At 36.2% G+C, this 19,519-nt stretch overlaps 2 protein-coding genes across 2 annotated transcripts; one reads left to right on the top strand and one right to left on the bottom strand.

Annotated features, from left to right (window-relative positions):
• Positions 1–11,216: 11,216 nt before the first annotated feature.
• Positions 11,217–14,908, top strand: LOC145086119 (clavaminate synthase-like protein At3g21360). Its single transcript, XM_079023857.1, has 3 exons — positions 11,217–11,726; positions 11,828–12,081; positions 14,325–14,908. The coding sequence occupies exons 1-3, from the start codon at positions 11,358–11,360 to the stop codon at positions 14,689–14,691; spliced, it is 990 nt and encodes a 329-aa protein (XP_078879983.1). The 5' UTR covers positions 11,217–11,357; the 3' UTR covers positions 14,692–14,908.
• A 28-nt stretch (positions 14,909–14,936) lies between these two features.
• On the bottom strand, positions 14,937–18,645 carry LOC145086110 (lysM domain receptor-like kinase 3). The gene is made up of 11 exons (XM_079023847.1): positions 17,839–18,645; positions 17,517–17,585; positions 17,067–17,342; positions 16,829–16,974; positions 16,642–16,731; positions 16,442–16,547; positions 15,967–16,118; positions 15,779–15,876; positions 15,558–15,705; positions 15,364–15,471; positions 14,937–15,245 (listed from the first exon to the last, which is right to left on the bottom strand). Exons 1-11 carry the CDS (start codon positions 18,452–18,454, stop codon positions 15,081–15,083), a joined length of 1,974 nt encoding a protein of 657 aa, XP_078879973.1. The 5' UTR covers positions 18,455–18,645; the 3' UTR covers positions 14,937–15,080.
• Positions 18,646–19,519: the final 874 nt, after the last annotated feature.

Raw genomic sequence — 19,519 nt, 5'->3', positions numbered from 1 at the left:
TAGTTACTTTAGGAAAAGTGAATTGATGCAATCCCATGAAATTACACTTTGCACCTTGCTAAGATGTTAGTGGAGCGTGTGTGGTTTACCGGCACACTAATTGGTTCTAAGCGAAGGTGGCAAAGGGTGATTCGTTGTTTATCATAGTTCGATGGAGCGTGTGTGGTTTACTGGCACATCGAATAGGTGATTGTTACAATGAAGGCGCCATGTGAATTTGCATGGTAATTCACACCCGCTTTGTGATCCTCGGCATCCCAGTCACAAACAAGAGGGGCATATCGAGATTTAAACATGCCATTGAATAGTTTCAATGAATCTCATCCGAACCTAGGAATTCTCAAAAACACTTAGGACTAATAGTTTAAGTTTCGTAATGGAGAATTAGTGAATCGTCATTCACTTACCTTCAATTTATTTGCATGTTAGATTACGGCATCCCTTTTCTAGTATGTAAATGTTATTGTTGGATCCTAGCCCTAATTTTCTTATTGGGTGATAATTAGGGATTCTTATCTATCTTTGTCCTTTTCTAATTATAGATGTCAAACGCAAACAACGCTACTGCTAGTTCTTTCACGTTGATGAGCCTTTGCCAAAAGGTCACCTTCGATGGAACGAACTTTAGCGAATGGATAAGATACATTCGCACCATTGCTCGCTATGAGGACAAAGAGTATGTCCTTGATGAGAAGCTCGACAAAATCAATACCGAAATCGCTACTCCAGCCGAAATCACCGCCTTTGAAACTCATGAGCGAGATGCAACGAAGGTACATTGCATCATGATCGCCACCATGAACTCCGAATTCCAAAAGTCCTACGAGGACATGTACCCATACGAGATGCACCAAGACCTATTGGAGAGGTACCACCAAAACGCGAGACAAGAGAGGTACGAAATTTTCACTAACATGATTTCCGCAAAGATGGGTCATGGAGAATCTCTTACCGTGCACTTGCAAAAGATGCAAAGGTATGTCGACCGCCTTCGCAAGTTAAATGTTGACTTCGGTGAGGATTTGGCGATCGACATGGTGCTTCACTCTTTACCTCCGATGTACAACCAATTTAGGATGACCTACCACATGAACAAAGAAGAGGTCACCCTAAGCAAGCTCCAAGGTCTCTTGAGGGTTGCTGAGAGCAACTTCAAAGACAAGTCTGTTGCACCTACTCCCAATCCGCCCGCTGCTCCTGTCTTGGCTATTGGACAAGGGAAGGGAAAGAAGAGGAAAGCTTCATCGAAGAACTATCGCAAGGTGAAAGCCCGAGATGGTGCCTCTTCTAGTGGGACCAAAGTTGATCCCGCCAAGCCCTGCTCTAACCCGAAGGAGGCAGAGTGCCACCACTGCCACAAGATAGGACATTGGAAGAGAAGCTGCCCGGATTACCTGCAAGCAATCAAAGAAGGAAAGATCAAGCCATCTTTCGCAGGTATATATACAATCAAATCTAACGATTCTAATCATGCTATTTCTTGGGTTCTTGATACCGGTTGTGGTTATCACATTTGTTCTAATGTGCAGGGACTAAGAAGAAGTAGGGATGTGGAGCAAGGAAGGATCAATCTAATCATGGGGAACAGAAGATCGTCGCCTGTAACCAAGATTGGAGTGTATTCCTTAGTGCTTAGGAATAGTTTAGTTTTAGATTTGAACAATTGTTGCTATTCGCCAGAAATGGCAAGAAACATCATTTCATTTCATGGTTTATTTAGACAAGGATTTAGATTTTCTTTTAATAATGAGAATGGTTCTATTTTGGCTTATCTAAATGGTGTCTTTTACTTTGAAGCTATACCATATAATGGAATATATGAAACTGTTATGATTGTTGATGACTTTGGAAATGATGTTTTGAATATTGATTCTTCCACTAGTATGGATAAAGCATCCTTGTGGCATTGTCGTCTTGGACATGTCAACAAGAAACGCATAGCCCAACTCCAAAAGGATGGAGTGTTGGAGTCATTCGACCTTAGGGAAGATGACACATGCGAGTCTTGTTTGCTTGGAAAGATGACTAAGTCGCCCTTCACGAGTACTTGTGAAAGGGGCGATGGTCTATTGGACTTAATACATACCGATGTATGTGGACCGTTTAGATCAACCACAAAGGATGGGAACCGCTTCTATGTGACTTTTACCGATGACTATAGTAGATATGGGTATATCTACTTAATCAAGCAAAAGTCAGACACCTTTGAAAAGTTCAAAGAGTTCAAGAATGAAGTGGAGAATCAATTGGGCAGGAAAATCAAGATGCTTCGATCCGATCGAGGAGGAGAGTACCTAAGTCTTGAATTCCACGATTATCTCAAGGAGTGTGGAATAGTTTCGCAATTGACGCCTCCTAGGACACCGCAGTTGAATGGTGTGGCAGAAAGGCGTAATCGAACCTTATTGGATATGGTTCGCTCTATGATGAGTCGTGCTTCACTACCAATCTCTTTTTGGGGGTATGCCTTAGAGACTGCCGCCCATATCCTTAACCGAGTCCCTACTAAGAAGGTTGCCAAAACACCTCACGAGATGTGAACAGGGAAAGCTCCCTCTTTGGCACATATCAAGGTTTGGGGTTGCGAGGCTTTCGTAAGACGAGATACTCACGACAAGCTTGAACCTCGAAGTGAGCGATGTATTTTCATCGGCTACCCGCAGACATCCTTTGGATATCTCTTCTATAGACCGAAGGACAATGTTGTCTTCGTTGCGAGGAGAGGAGTTTTCCGAGAGCGAGAACTCATAAGCCAAGGAGACAGTGGGAGGCAAATCGAACTTGAAGAGATTCAAGAGTCGATGGATGAAGGAACCTCTACCGCTGGCACTCAACCCGAGGAGGAAACTCCGGTTGAACCAATTGACGAATCCTTACCTCTTAGACGTTCCGATAGAGTTAGAGTTCATCCCCAGTTCTATGGCTTTCATATTACTACCGAAGGGGACACGTATATTAGTGATGGTACACTAGTAAATCTTGATGAACCTAATAGCTACAAGGAAGCCATGGCAGGCCCGGAGTCTGTAAAGTGGAAAGAGGCAATGGATAGCGAGATCCAATCCATGTATGATAACCAAGTTTGGAATTTGGTTGATTACGAGCCCGGACGTAAGACCGTTGGGTGCAAATGGATCTTCAAGAAGAAGACTGACGTGGATGGGAACGTACACACATATAAAGCGCGATTGGTCGCGAAGGGCTTTACTCAAACTCCCGGAGTTGACTATGATGAGACCTTCTCACCAGTTGCGAAGATTAAATCTATTAGAGTGATGTTAGCAATTGCCGCATTTCATGATTATGAGATTTGGCAAATGGATGTCAAGACCGCTTTCCTTAACGGAAAGTTGGCTGAGGATGTTTACATGGCTCAGCCAGAGGGGTTTGTGGATCCGAAGCATCCGGATAGAGTGTGTAAGCTTGAGAAGTCCATTTATGGACTTAAGCAAGCATCTCGCAGATGGAATCTTTGTTTCGATGAGAAAGTCAAAGAGTTTGGATTTGTACGAAGCGAAGACGAATCTTGTGTATATGTCAAAGCCAGTGGGAGTATAGTAAGCTTCCTCGTTCTATATGTCGATGACATATTACTCATAGGAAACGACATTCCGACTCTGCAGGAGGTAAAGTCCTGGCTCGGGAAGTGTTTCGCTATGAAGGACCTCGGAGAGGCTTCTTACATTTTGGGAATAAGGATAATAAGAGAAAGAAGTAAGAGACTAATTGGACTTAGTCAGAATACTTACTTAGAGAAGGTACTAAAACGTTTTAGTATGGAAAACTCAAAGAAGGGAGAACTACCGATACAAAGTAATGCCAAGTTGAGTAAGACTCAAAGTCCGAGTACCGAAGCTGAGATAGCAGAAATGAGCCGAGTACCATACGCTTCCGCAGTTGGCTCAATCATGTACGCTATGACTTGTACTCGCCCTGATGTAGCCTTCGCTTTGAGCATGGTTAGCAGATATCAAGGGAATCCTGGCAAAGCCCATTGGATAGCGGTGAAGAATATCCTTAAGTACCTTCGGAGGACGAAGGAATGGTTCTTAGTCCTCGGAGGAAGTGATGACTTGAAGGTGCGAGGGTATAGTGACGCCAGTTTTCAAACCGACAGGGACAACTACCGTTCACAGTCGGGCTGGGTCTTTACCCTAAATGGAGGAGCAGTGACATGGAAAAGTTCCAAGCAAGAAACCGTAGCTGATTCAACGTGCGAATCAGAGTACATTGCAGCGAGCGAAGCGTCGAAGGAGGCAATATGGCTAAAGAACTTCATCGGTGATCTTGGAGTCGTACCTGCCATAAAGGAGCCAATGGAGATTTTCTGTGATAACGAAGGTGCGGTTGCCTTAACCAAGGAACCGAGGGATCATGGTAGATCAAGACATATCGACAGAAAGTATCACTTCATTAGACATCGTGTAGAAGAAGGACAACTCGTAGTTAAGAGGATATCATCAGAAGATAACCCAGCAGATCCGCTTACGAAGGGACTGAGTAGGGTTAAGCACTTGCAGCATGCTAGGAGTATTGGGCTGAAGGATGATATTAGCATACATTAGATAGTATTAGAAATGTGTAATAGATAAATGTAATTGACATTTGATGATTAAATAAAGGAGTTTTATTTATGAGTAATGTTACTATCTTATGTTAATTGTTTAGCTATTGTTTCACTTTGCATGTTTTGACTTCCAGAATAATTGAGGTTATTAGGAATAATCGAATTATTCAAATGGTCCACAATCGTTCATATGTTGGAAGTAGATATGAAAGAAGATTGTCGTGAATTGGTGTGTAGAATGTCTAAATGATGTTAGACATAGCAAAGGATTGCTGCAACGTTCATGAGTGCTTATGAACTAGTTTTGAGCATTGGAATAAACCCGCGCTTGTTGGAATCACCTTATGGAATAAGATATAAAAGGTGATCGCAAGACGATAATATCATATAGTCTTAAAACCTAGATATATGGTTTATTATTTGTTAATTGATTGTACATTGATAATACGAAAACGCATCAGTAACTTGGTGTTATAAAACGTATTGTTGTGTATAGTTGGTAAATGAATAAGTAAATGCATATAAGTCGAAGTTTATCTGTAACTTTTATCTAAGAAGGTAAAAGCGATATCTCGGCCGCTCGATGATTTGATTTGACTTATGTGCCGGGCCCGGTCAGAACTGAATTGATGTGTTCGATTAAGTTCTATGTCAAATAAATCAGAGATCGAGAAACCTAAATGCTTGACTAACCATTCCATAGGATTGTCAGCATGATATCTAACAGAGGACTGTACGTTCCCTTATCTAAAGGACAAGATTGATTAGATCAGAGTTGACAGCGTCTTTGAGAGCTACGATTGCAAACCAAATTGTACTTGTATAGTTACTAGACTTATCCAAGTGGGAGACTGTTGGAATAGTGTCTAAGGCTGTAACTATATCCGGTTGTGCATGGTCCTTTTGGGTTGCCTTCACCATAGCAACTTGATAGGATGATTTATTAAGAGAGAATAAATATTATTAATATATTATGGGAATAATATAATGAATAATATATTTGTTATTTGATTAATATAAGTCATAGAATTAATTAGAATTAATTTGGTGACTTAAAGAGATTAATTAAATAAAGGGGTATAAACTGTCAATTGTTTGATAGTTAAGCTTTAAACTGTAAATCCATTTGGATATACTATGGACGAATTCTAAGATGATTAGGATAGCTAAAATCGTCCATTAGAGTTATCTAGGAATGGATTTGGATAGCCTTAAGAGAAGATTATCTGATAGGGACTTATCTGTAATCCTTAAGGAGTCTACAAGTATAAATAGACCCCATGGCTGATGGAATTCGACACTTGACCTAAAAGTAAGGAACCTCTGGTCGAAATTCCTCCCCTCTTCTCTCTCCCAAATCATCCTCCTTGCTTTGGTGTTTGTAAGCCATTAGAGGAGTGACATTTGTGACTCTAGAAGCTCCAAGACCTCAAGATCAACAAGGAACTCAAAGGTATGATTCTAGATCTGTTTCAATGTCCTTGTTTAACCTAATTAGTAATTAGAAGTCTTGGATTCAAAGCATGTTTATTAGAAAGCCTAGATCCAAGCATTAGGGTTTTGCATGCGCACATAGGAAAGTTCTTATGGATAAAACCCATCAATTATAACCAGAATCTCCAGTCCGGGGATCGAAACAAGTTGTGTGTAGATCTATATCGGGATTGACAACCCCGCACTCAGGCTGCTAGCTACAGTCAGGCATACATACCAATGAGTGGCAATTGTTGTCAACAGTTTAAGCGCTCATCAGGCGTTTGTTTCAGGCGTTCATGTCTTAGTATGGTTATAATAACTCATTAAAAAGATATTAACAACACGTTAGTGTATAAACAACTAAACGTACGTATATCTTCAAAGTACCAGTTTACAAAATGCAAAGTACAATGCTATACTATAGTTTTCAATAACAGCTGGTGAAGCCAGGCACACTCTCAAATACAAGTTTTACAAATACAATGGTTTACAAATAAGACGGTTTTATAGGAATAAAACTACTTTTCACATACCACAGAAAATATGGGATTTTTCTAGAAGTGTTTTCATATTCAAAATACAAATACACCCATTCAAAACATAAAGACTTATGTACTCACTCAACTTATTGTTGATACTCTCTTTTCAAATTACTTGTATTATCAGGGAAATAATAACAGGTACTCCCCGAGCTTTTTGAGAAGATGAAGCCATTAGGAGTCTTATCTTCTTCCTTTGTATAACTGTTTTGGTTTCAATATACAATGATTGAACACATGTAAATATTACACTTTTAAATACAATGGTTGTTTGTACTTTGATTACTATGATGCATGTGTTGTGATACTACAAATGAAATCCTCCACCCCCGGACGTTTCCGCCGTCTGGTTTGGGGGTGTGATACTTTTGAAATTGGAGATTCGGTTTTGCTTAAAGTCTCGCCGTGGAAGGGACTTATAAGATTTGGTAAAAGGGGAAAGTTGAGTCCAAGGTTTATTGGACCGTTTAAAGTTCTTCAGAGGATTGGGAACCAAGCTTACAAGCTCGAACTACCAGAAGAACTGAATGGAATTCATAACACTTTTCATGTGTGTTATTTGAGGAAGTTCACGGGGGAAGTTTCCGACATGATTCCACTTTCGGAGTTGAGAATCGATGAGAACAAAAGGTTGATTGAAGAACCAGAGGCAATCGTTGACCGAAAGACTAAGAAGTTGCGACGCAAGATGGTCGAGTTAGTGCTTGTCCGATGGAAACACACGAATGGGCTGAATCTCACCTGGGAGACGGAGAGTGGCATGATGGGTCGCTATCCACATTTGTTTGTTGATGTGTGATTCCGGGGACGAAATCATTCTAAGGTGGAGAGAATTGTAACACCCGCGTTTCCAGGCTAGGCATTATCATTGATGTAATAGTCTAGGTTAACCTTTGTAACCCGTTTTGAAATAATAGAAGTGTATTATTTAAGTATTATGTGTTTTGTGCTTAATTGCTTAATTATGTGGTTCGATTAATTAAGAATAAAAATAAGCGTCAAAATTTAAGTGTAAAATAAACTTGATATCTTTGGATAATGTTGTAGTAGTTGAAACGAGGTTTCCGAATATATTTAGAACGCCCAAATCTGACTTCGTATGAGGAAGTTATGATTTATTGAAGTTTCGACTTAGCGGTATGCAGCCTGAAATACTCGATTTGAGATCGAGCGGTTTTTAGCCGAAACAATCTAAACGAGAATCGAAGATCTCGTTGTTGGTATCGAAGCGATGAAAAGTTAGGCGAGAACGGACGTCAAACGAAGAAGTTATGAATTTATAACGAAGTTTTCCTGTCCGGGCCTACTAAAAATAAATAATAAAAATAAAGTCAAAATTAGCCGACGAAGTCTAAACGAAAGTTGTAGAGCGTAGTCTCACCTACGCGTGGATATAAAGAACGTCGAAAACGGAGTTCGTATGAAGAAGATATGAATTTCCGAAGTTTATTAAATAATTAATATTTAAATTTAATTATAAAAGTCGGCAGTATCCGAAGATGAGTCACCGATCTGATCCGAGGTACGCCCCGCATACTCGCGTACGCCTAGCGTACCCCGATGCATGCACCGCCTCGCACTCAAGTGACTTCGGATACGTAAGCCATGACGATCGAGGCAGTACGCCCTGCGTACTCCGAGGCTCCGGCTCCTATAAATAGGATGCGAGGGCAGCCGACTCAATTGTTCTTTTTCTCTCTTCTCTCTCCCGTTTTGCATCGATTTGCGTGCCAGAAGTACCCCGAAGCCCCGGTATCATTCCCGAGCCCCGAAGCAAGTCCCGAGGTCCTGAAGATCCCGAGAAGTAAGATTCCCGAGCCAAAGCTCTGCCCGTGAGAAGTTCGATTTTTGTGGAGATCTTCCAGATCTACCGAAGAATATTACTTCTACAAGCTGTAGTGCTGTCCGATCATCTTCTGATCAAGTGAGTGTGTAGTTACTTTCTTCTAACGCATAATTATGAAGTATTTTATACGAAATACGTGTTATATGTATAATTTTGTTGTTATATGTGTGAATGTATATTCATTCTCTTCTATCTCATAGATCTGGTTTATTTTCTATGAAATACGTGTTATGTGGGTGTGCGTCATCTGTTATGTGGAATATGTATTGAATGAAAATGATGTACAGGTTTTAAACTATGTATAAAAATATATATTTTTATCTACTAATATGTTGGGTAGAACATGGGTAGATAGTTGGTGTGTAATAAACAGATGAGAGGCCTCGATGTTGTTGTTGTTGTTGATCTAGTTATTCAGCGGAGTATGGATAACGACCACAGACTCTTTCTAGACAGTCCTGTGGAACGCTAGCAGGTTCATAACCTGTAGGTGTTGTGAACGATATGTTCACCGGTGTACTCTATCCCCCTCATGGTTGCCTTTAGGATATCTATTGTTGAGGAAACCCCTTAGCAGTAATGTCCGTCCCGATGAAAATCCTAGATTAGGTCCCTTGAGATAGATGTTATTTTAGGGACGTAAAGTGAGGATAACGGGAATGGGTAATCGGGATAGTGATTGGTTGGTGAAATTAAATATAATTTATTTATTATGGGTTGAAAACCCTATATGCTCACCAGACTCCCAAGCCTGACCCACTCAGTTTTATTTGTATTACAGGAAGTGGCGCAAGGGCGTAAGATGGATGAATCATCGAGTTGTTTTGTTTACAAGTCTGTATATGTATATATTTGTTGAATGACTTGTAATGTTATCGTTTATGCTTTATGGTCTGTATCGGAACATGACATCCCGAGTTTTGATTATATAATGAAAATGCATCTCTTGATGAAATGCTTTGATAAATATTATTTTATCATGTTTTGTTTTGGGAACAAATTCCGCAACACTTTTCAATCAAAAGGATTTACTCTGAAATTATTTTAAAAAACATAAATGAAATCGGTCTTTTCTGACCGTGATTTTGGGGATGTCACATATGCTTTCATGCAAGTCATGTCTCTATGACAATTACACGTGGAAACATGCATCTATCTATTGTTGATTTTAAACACTTTAGTGCCCAAGTGTAGTTGGATTCTGTTTCCTTATGCATGTGGACAAATCTTACGCAAAAGGTATTATTAGTTGGAGTTACATTAACTTTTTTATACAATGTTTTAAACCTTGCTTATTAGTGTTTTTTTTTTTTTTTTTTTTTTTTTTTTTTTTTTTTTTTTACATTTTTTATAGTTTCATATAATTTTAATACAAGTGCTTTTAAACTAAATATTTTATAAATGTTTTAAATTTTTCTTACAAGTTTTTAACTTTTGTTTTTAATATTTTCATACAATTATTTTTATAACTTTCATACAATTATTTCTAAACTTTCTTTTGCAACATTTTTAAAGTGTTTCAAAGATTTTGTATGACAATTTAATACCTTCTTTTATAATGTGTTTAAAGCGTTGTATTAAAAAATTAAAAGTTTATAAACTTCTAATTAAAAAGTTGTAATAATTTTAAAACATTTACATTATATAGATTTTTTTAATGTTTTTGATTTGCTACATAATATTTTTTTTAAAAGACCCTCCATACTTATTGTTATATATTTAATTTATTTAGTTTTATTGTTAGATACTATTTACTTTAAAAATATTGTATATGCTTAAAAACAAAAGAAACAAATATAAGAGGCTATATAAAATATTTCACAAAACAAAAAACATATTTATTAATTAAAAAGTAAGCTTTAGAATTAATCGGTATTTAATAAATATTTAGGACATTGTGGATACTTTGAAAGTAACGTTTGAAAAAAAAAATACAAACAAATGCGAAAAATAAATTTGCTATTAAAAGTGAGGAAAATAATTTATTAGGGTAATTAATCTTTTGTTTTGTTCACATTTAGCCAACTTTTTTTGTACATATTTGACCATTTAACTTGTAAAATGTGTTCATCATTGTCATCTGTTATAACTAATGAAAATGATAATATGTGAACAAATATAACAAGTTAAATGATCAAATGTGAAAAAAAAAAAACTAGTTGCCTAAATGTGAACAAAACGACAAAGATGATTACCATGATTAGTCAATTCATTTTTATTGTTTGACCAACCGATTTTTCAATGCTTGAGTTATGATATTTATTATTCTAGCAACACATATAGCACATGTTCATTTACTATGTATTTTAATTTCTAATAATAAGGTGCTTGAGTTATGATATTTATTATTCTAGCAACACCTATAGCACGTGTTCATTTACTTATTATAGACGTGTTCGGCACGAGACGTTTGTGAGCTTCTAGCTTCTAGCGTTTGACAAAACGCTCTGTTTTAAACAGAAAGTCTCGTTTCGCACTATAAACTTCTAGCGTTTAGTTAAAACAAAACGCTCCAAATCCAAATGTTACTTCATTTAACAAAACGCAATAAGGTACTCGCTACCTGCTACACACTACAAACTACCAACTAGTTTTGCCGAACAGACCCTATGTATTTTAATTTCTAAGACTCGTGCTTGAGTTATGATGTTTATTATTCTAACAACACCTATAGCACATTTTAATTTACTATGCATTTTAATTTCTAACACTGGGTGCTTGAGTTATGATATTTATTATTCTAGCAACACCTATAGCACATTTTTATGTATTTTAATTTCTAACACTCGTACTTTATCTTCAACTCTTCAATTAATTTATAAGAAAGAAACAAACAACACAAATCACCAAATTGAATAGCAGTTGGAGATCTAAGCCCATATGATTTTGGCTTAAAATCGCCACTTATTGTTTGAATTTTGGGTTGATCATGGCAGAAGTAAACCTATTCAGTGAAGTGGTTGGGTTGCAGCAGCAGAAATCTGATAGTGGAGTATTCTTCCCCGCGGTTCTCTTCCCCAACCCTAACGCTTCCAAGCCTGTTCAGCTAACAGATGCCATTAAAGCTAATAAACCATGGCTCGATTCTCTGCTCCATAGATCTGGTGCGATTCTCTTCAGAGGCTTCCCTGTTTCCACTGCCTCCGACTTCAACGATGTCGTTGACTCCTCCGGCTACGAAGACTTTTCCTACGGCGCCGGTGGTTCAGGAACCAGGACGAAGCTTACCGATCGTGTGTACACTGCGAATGAAGCACCACCGGACCAGATGATCGGCTTCCATCACGAATTATCTCATGTATGATATACATATACTCCCTACCTCCGATCAAAACTTGTAGATAAATCTGTGTAATTACTATAGAATAAAACTCATATCGATCATCTTGTGTTTTGCAGGCTAGCGAATTTCCTTCGAAATTGTTTTTCTTCTGTGAGATCGAACCAGGAAGGGGAGGAGAAACATGTATAGTTCTGAGTCATGTGATTTACGAGAAGATGAATGGGAAGCATCCAGAATTTGTGGAGCAACTGGAAGAGAAAGGATTGATTTACAACAGAGTTATGCGAGAAGGATTGGACCCTTCATCGCCGGTAGGACGCGGCTGGAAGGGCACGTTCATGACCGATGACAAGAGCGTGGCGGAGGAAAGGTTTTCCACACTTCTCCATCATTTACGTCTATATTTTCCGTTTTTCAAACTTAGATAATTATTAATAAAAAGTAAAACTAAACAAAAAATTTCAAGATTATTATATAGAGTATATTACATTTTTGATGCCAGATATAGATGATTTTTATAACTTTATTCCAAAAAAAAATTGGTTTGGTTCATGTGGGATCCAAGGGCAACATGATATTTTTTATAAAAAAATTATAAGCTCAATAGTTTAATTTAACAATTCAAGGACCAAAGTTACTATGAAACATCAAAAATATATAACCAACATTGAAAACCAACTCCTTGGAACACCGAAATTGAAAACATCACTTAAAGCTAGGGACCAAAAATGTAATTTATTCTATAGTTTGGTGTTTTTATAGTTTCTTAAATTATTTATTTAAGAATTTTATTTTTTATGCAATATTTTATTTTATCAAATTTAATAATTAGTTATTAATGATATTAGAAAAAGAAATATCAACATAGTTAAGCCATTTTGATTCATCTTAAAGATTTGGTTATTTAAAGTTTTAACTAGGATGATTATATTAACTAAAAGTTCAAATTAAAATCGAATTAAGTTATATAACCGAACAATTACAATAAGGCTAGAGAGAGTGGTAAAGTGTTTGAAGCCACTTAAGCATTTGCCTAAAAAAAAGTCCACCTTGTAAAAGTTGAGAAATGATAGTGATGTCATTTAAATATATTTGATTTTGTAAAAAAAACGAAAAAAGAAAATTAAAGAGCACCTATCACAACCCACTATTTCCCTTTCTACCTCTTCTCTTTTCTCCCTGGCTAGATGGTCAGGCTTGATTGGCGAGAGCCAATGGCGTGAGCTTAGCGCCTTCCACTCCCTACAGTTTAAGAGGTGACGTGGTTTCTAATTTTTATTAACCGAATGAACTAAAAAAATTTAAATGTAAATATAATATGTTAAATATATTGTATGTAATTATGTGAGGAATATAAAATTTAATCGGTAACTATTTTGAATTAGATTTTTTTTTTTTTTTGAAATGGAAAACTATCTAAACTTACTTCTAAGACACTTGAACTAATGATCTCTTATTTGAGAGAATCACTCCTTACCACTAGGCCAAAGGCTATATGATCTTTTATTATATTAATATAGTTATATACTTATACGCACAATTATTCAAGATTTCAAGGCACTATATTAAGGGCTTTAGGCACAACCACAATATTAGCATCAAAATTCAAGCATTCAATTTCAAGCAAGTAACTCCCATAAGTTATGTTCATACACTTTCATTTTGTTATTCTCTAAACTCTAAATTTTCAATGTATGAATGTATAACAATGTACTTATAGTTTGTGAGGAGCCTAATGACCTTAAACTCTTAATATGATGACAATTATAAACGAACTTTAATTTTTCACATGAGGTGAATTCCAGGTCCGATAGAATGTATTTTCACATATCCTCCTTGTAACAAGTTATTAAGATTACCATGGGCGAGTAAATCAAAATTTTCAAAAGTTTCAACTCATTGAGATAGTTTCTTATGTTATAAAAATAATTTAGATGGTGCTGGTTCAAGATGCTAAAAAGGTAAAATTACCATTATAATATTCATTAAATAGCAACAAAATTTAAGTTTTTTCCCCCTTTTGATAGTCAAAATCATTAATCGACTAGTAACATTAACCAAAACTAATACTAACGTATATTCAATGGCTACCAAAATACATTAACCAATTGTAATGACCGGTTCGATTTTGACCAGGAACCTAACCAAACTGCCATATACACACCTTTAGTTTTAAGGTATCAAGACAAAAAAATGCAATTTTGTGTTGTATTATCATATAATCCCATCCAAGAATATAACGTGAGAAGCAAGCCATACAAAATGACATGTTGGGTGGCTAGCATAATTGTTTTAGCAATCTTGTATCTATTTGGAACACACTTTGGACGAATTGTCAACCAACCGACTTTATTTTATAAAAGTTCTTAAAAGACTTATTCCTTTGACTCGTTAGATATAATAAGATATTAAAGAATTAGTAAAGTCATGAAACAACGTACTTTCATTATCTGGTTATACTTGGATTTATTTCTTTTCCAACATTATATTTTCAAATTTCAATATATTTCTTTCTCATTAAGACATTGTGTATTGAAACATCTAGTAATTTACAAACAATGAAATTGATTTACATTTACATTTGAATGGCCTAATTTTTGGATTCAAATGCAGGGCTACCAAGTTGGGAATGAAACTAGAATGGATGGGTGATGAAGTCAAAGTTATAGTAGGTCCGAAACCTAGTTTTAGATACAACGAAGCCCAACAACAAAAGACCTGGTTCAACAGTCTTGCGATTTCGTATGGCGGATTGCATGATAAGCTAAACGATGATCCGACAAAAGCAGTTGTTTTTGGCGACGGTGAACCATTGCCTCGCGATGAGGTTAATGACTTATTAAAGATGTTTGATGAAGAGTGTGTTGCATTACAATGGTGTAAGGGAGATGTTCTATTACTTGATAATTTGGCAGTTCTTCATTCACGAAGACCATTGCTCGCTCCATCCCGTCGCATACTTGCCTCGTTTTGCAAGTGAAGGATTTCACGAATAATATATGTAAGCCTTTGCACCAACTTTGTACACAAATAAATTGTGATTCAAATAAGTTCATCAAACTTTCTAGTGCCCGAGCACAAGGAGAGAGCATTAACGTCTTTTTCACACCTTGTTGGGGAAAAAAATTGTAATTTTTGTCTCATTTGAGATCGGTCTTTGTTCTAAACGCAATACAACTTGTTATGTTCTTGCATCATGTCTTATGTCTTATGAAACAACCGACAAAATGAAAATGGAAAAATACCAAAAAGAACACTAGAGTAAATCATTTATATATCTATATACACACATTTATACGGTATGGATGTGGGAAAGTAAGATTAATTTATATAGAAAAGAAGGAAAAGAAAAAGAGTCTGTCTGTACGGCTATCTACCTTGAACAAGGCCACTGAATACCTGGCTATTTCCAGCAAGTGTAGCTTCCCATTCCACAGATGATAAAAGAATATGTGAAAGGGAAATAACAATTTGCTTCATGTCAGGTCGTAAGACCGGATCATCCTCCACGCATTGCTTTCCCAGCATAGCCATCTGACAAATGTTTTTATGCAGTCAAAAAATATATTATACATATATAATGGTTTAATCACTATACAAAATAAATAGGAATCAACTATTCTTTTCTTCTGTATTTCCTCTTATGCGATACCTTGAAAACACAGTCGTAGGGATATAAATCCATCAAATTGGGATCAATATGATCTTTAAAGCTCGATGTAGTGATAGATTCGGGTGCATTCTTGAGAGCTGCCAACATCTGGCATTTTTTTTTTCACAAAGTTTAATACATTTGTCAAAGTAATGTACTTTTTATTTCGAATTCATCATTTTGAATAGACTTACAACAGATGCCAACGATCGCCTCTCTGAATTTTTTGCCACAGCGGCTTCGGTTTGTATTATGGCATCCTTTCCTGATATTATCTCAAAAAGAACAACACCAAATGCATATACATCGCTCCTAACTGTCGCTAAACCATCCCTCAGATACCTGTAATAATAATTTTTTTTTATTAATTTGGAATTTTGGTTTTTAAGAAATGTGTGTATACAGTTATACTTACTCAGGAGCTAAATAACCGTAAGTTCCAACCACTCTCGTCACTGAAGCTTCATCCTCATTACTTCTTCCAACAAGTTTTGCCAACCCAAAGTCTGAGATCTGTTTAACCCCAAATCAATAAGATGTATAAACAACAAAAAAAAAAAAAAAAAAAAAAAAAAAAAAAAAGATGCAATTTAGTGAAAGTACCTTGGCTTTGAAAGCGCTATCAAGTAAAATATTGCTTGTTTTGACATCACGATGCACATAATGAGGTGTAGTATGTTCGTGTATGTATTCCAGCCCCCTTGCGGTGTCAAGTGCAATTTGAACCCTCATAATCCAAGAAAGTGTCGGATTACCTACAGGAAATAGCAATGTACGCATATATATTTACCCATAATAACAACCTACTTTATTTTCTTACCAATAATAGCAATACGTAAACAAAAACTTATAAAATGTATTTTATATACACCCATAATAGTAACATATCTTTACCAATAATAGCAATATGTAACATGAAACGTGTAACCATTTATAACAAGTTTCATGTTATATATATTGCTATTATTGGTAATGAAATATATGTACACTGCTATAATTGGTATTATCCCATGCAATTTTCCCTATTTAGAATGCAGGGACTTCATGTTTGGAGAACGTACAGGGCGTAAAGTATTACCCTTGTTTTGAGGCTCATGCAAGTGATTTTTCAAGGAACCTTTCTGAGCATATTCATAAATGAGGAAGAGCTCATCATCGCTAGCTGCATAACCGATCAGTTCTACCTTAACAATAACAAAACCAGACACAAGTCAAAAGTTGCCAAAAATGTAACATAGATAATGGTTATAAATCGAAGAAGTTGAGCACAATACTTACCAAATTTGTATGATGAACCTTGCACAATACTTTCATCTCTGCCATGAACTCCTTAGTTTTTGTTTCGGTCATTCTTTTGATAGCAACTTCCTACAATTATGCAACAATAATGTACAAAGTAGATTAGCCATAGCTCAAAAAATATATATAGAATGTGAACAAAAGAAGACAAATATGAAATACCAACCTGGTCACGAAGCAGACCATGGTACACAGCACCATATGTCCCAAGACCAAGAAGATTGGATTCCAAAAAACCGTCTGTAGCCGAAAAAATTTCTTCATATAGGAAAACAACAGGCTTCTCTACATCAAACACATCAGTCCCAATAACTGCAGGAATAAGAAAAACACACAAAAATCAGTTTAATGGCTTTCATGAAAAAGAACATTAAAGATGGTCTGGAGAAGCCAGAAACTTTGACCTTTTGGAACGTTCATATGACGTTCACTAGATTCCCCGACATTTTCTCTCCAATCATCCTTCCTTGAACCACAACAAAAGCTTGTTGTCTGTAAGATACGAAACTTATGAGAAATCTTTTCAATTTTTGAATCCTTTCCATGACTCCCTTGAGCATCATCAAAGCAAATTGATGATCTTGAGTAGACAAGAAAACCTGTGACTGCTATGATCAGTGCCAAACCAACCCCCAAACTAGCTACTATCCATCCATATGGTACACGAGCCTTATGATTTCCTGGATAAAAGAAAAATATTAGTCTCTTCGTCTCTGAAAGAGCCGTAATTCAGGTTCTATGACAGCCAAAGGCAATTTAATCCAAGGATTAATTAACATCATAATGCATTTTTCTTCTGTTTCTAGTGTGATCTGCAAAAAATATATTGGATAAAAAGTATAAACCTATATTACCTGCAACAAACAGGGATGGTGGAGCAGGAGCAGGAGTGTCGTTTTCAATAGGGTATGGCTCACCGGGAACTGCAATAAGTTTGACAGTAAATTAGTTAAGAAGTCCGATTAGGTCAAACTGAAATAATTCGTCAATTTCATGTTAAAACTCGATTATAGTTGCAGCAGATCTACAATAATGCGATGTGAAATTCATCGCGTATATGCTACAAAACAGGAACTAATCGGATCACAATTAAGGATGAAAAATTTCAACTAATTAAGAGCGCAAAGAGTAGTAGTAAAAGGAACTTTCTCATTAAATTAAGATTATATGACCTACCTGAATTTAAAGGTATGTAATAAAGTGCACCGACGGTGACGTTATCTGAATTTTCGATCCCATTAACGGTTTCAATACTATCCATACTAACACCAAATCTACTTGCCAACAACTCGATACTATCCCCTTCCTTCATCACGTAACTCATCAGATAATTCCACAGCCCATTCGAACAGCCACAAAACAACTGCAACGACACCACTGCTCCTGCACGCGCCGGCCTCGTGAAATACGGCAGATAGCCCAATCCGCCGTAAGCATCAACCACCATCCTGTACAGAGATCGCCCGTCTTTCCTCACAGTATATGTCGTATTCGTCAAGTACTTCGGAACAGGAGAATTAGAACACGAACAATTCTTCCTAACAAATATGTAATCCCTGCCGTTACCTTCAACTGTAACATCTTGCGGCAACACATCGAACATGCTCATGATAACTGCTAGGGTTTGGTTCGGCGATAGACTAAATGCTAAGAAAGATGTACACAGACGGGATGTTTCGGTGCAATTTAACGGCGCGGTGTTTGCATACGATGGTTTCTGCAACTGCGAAGCAAATACCAGTAGCATTAGTGATTGTAGAACATGAAATGGTTTTTGAAGTCGAAAATCCATTGTTTCAATCGGAGACGAGGAACACCGAGTTAAGATTTCAGGAAAAAACTAGAAATCAAAGGGAGAGTGTTTGAGAATATTGTAGGGATTTGATATCGCATGAAGGAGAGCAAAAATGAAGTGTTTCTGTCATTTGTTTGCTTCGGATACTGTTTTCTTTGTACCGTTTTGGAGCAAATTGCGATGTGACAAAAGAGATGCCTTCATATTTATTCATCATTTCGTTTCATAATGCGAAACTTTTTTTTCCTAATAAGAATATATTTTTATTACTTTGGTGTCAGAAATTCAGAAATTAAGTTAAAAACTAAAGGGTTTAATACTTTAATATAAGTACTGGAGTCACTTCCTTCCAATCCACTGAACCCGCTGTCACATCACTTTTTCTTTTTTATTTTTTTTTATCTTTTCAAACCCACAACATACTGAAACCCTATCTTTTTGAACCCACTCAATTAAAAAAAATATACAAACCAATCAAATGTAAAATCTTAATTAGCAATAGAGTTATCAGCGGTACCACTCTCGCTTCAACGAGTGGGTTGATTGGTTTTACTAACCCACTTCATCATCTCTCTCTACTTTTTCTTTCTTAGTTTCTCTTGTACCATGTGTTTTAAAACTTGTACCTTAGTTGTTTTGTATTTTTTTTAATCGAGTGGGTTCAAAAAGATAAGATTTTCGTATGTTGTGGGTTGAGAAAGATAAAGAAAAGAATAGACAAAAATTGATGTGGCAGTGGGTTCGGTGGGTTGGGAGGAAAAGACTCATTCCTCCCTAAACGAGGATTTTTATATTTTTATTTTTTTGGAAAATAAGGATAATGAATTATTGATTTTATTTATATTTAGTTTTTTTTTATATATTATATATTATATATTATCTATTGAAATTGTTTACATTTTATCTTTATATCTGACAACTACAGGTTATAAGGATAAAATATAACAGTTTAACGGTACTAAAAAAGACAATGACTAAATGTAAACAAAATTAAAAATTCTTCTTAAGAACCAATATTTACATGAAAACTTTAGTATTTTTCATCAATTTTTTTCAAAATCA

Source organism: Lactuca serriola, chromosome 1, assembly GCF_051521515.1.
Source record: "Lactuca serriola cultivar US96UC23 chromosome 1, Lser_US96UC23_V15, whole genome shotgun sequence".
NCBI classification, from domain to species: Eukaryota; Viridiplantae; Streptophyta; class Magnoliopsida; order Asterales; family Asteraceae; genus Lactuca; species Lactuca serriola.
This window is presented reverse-complemented; position numbering and strand designations above follow the sequence as displayed.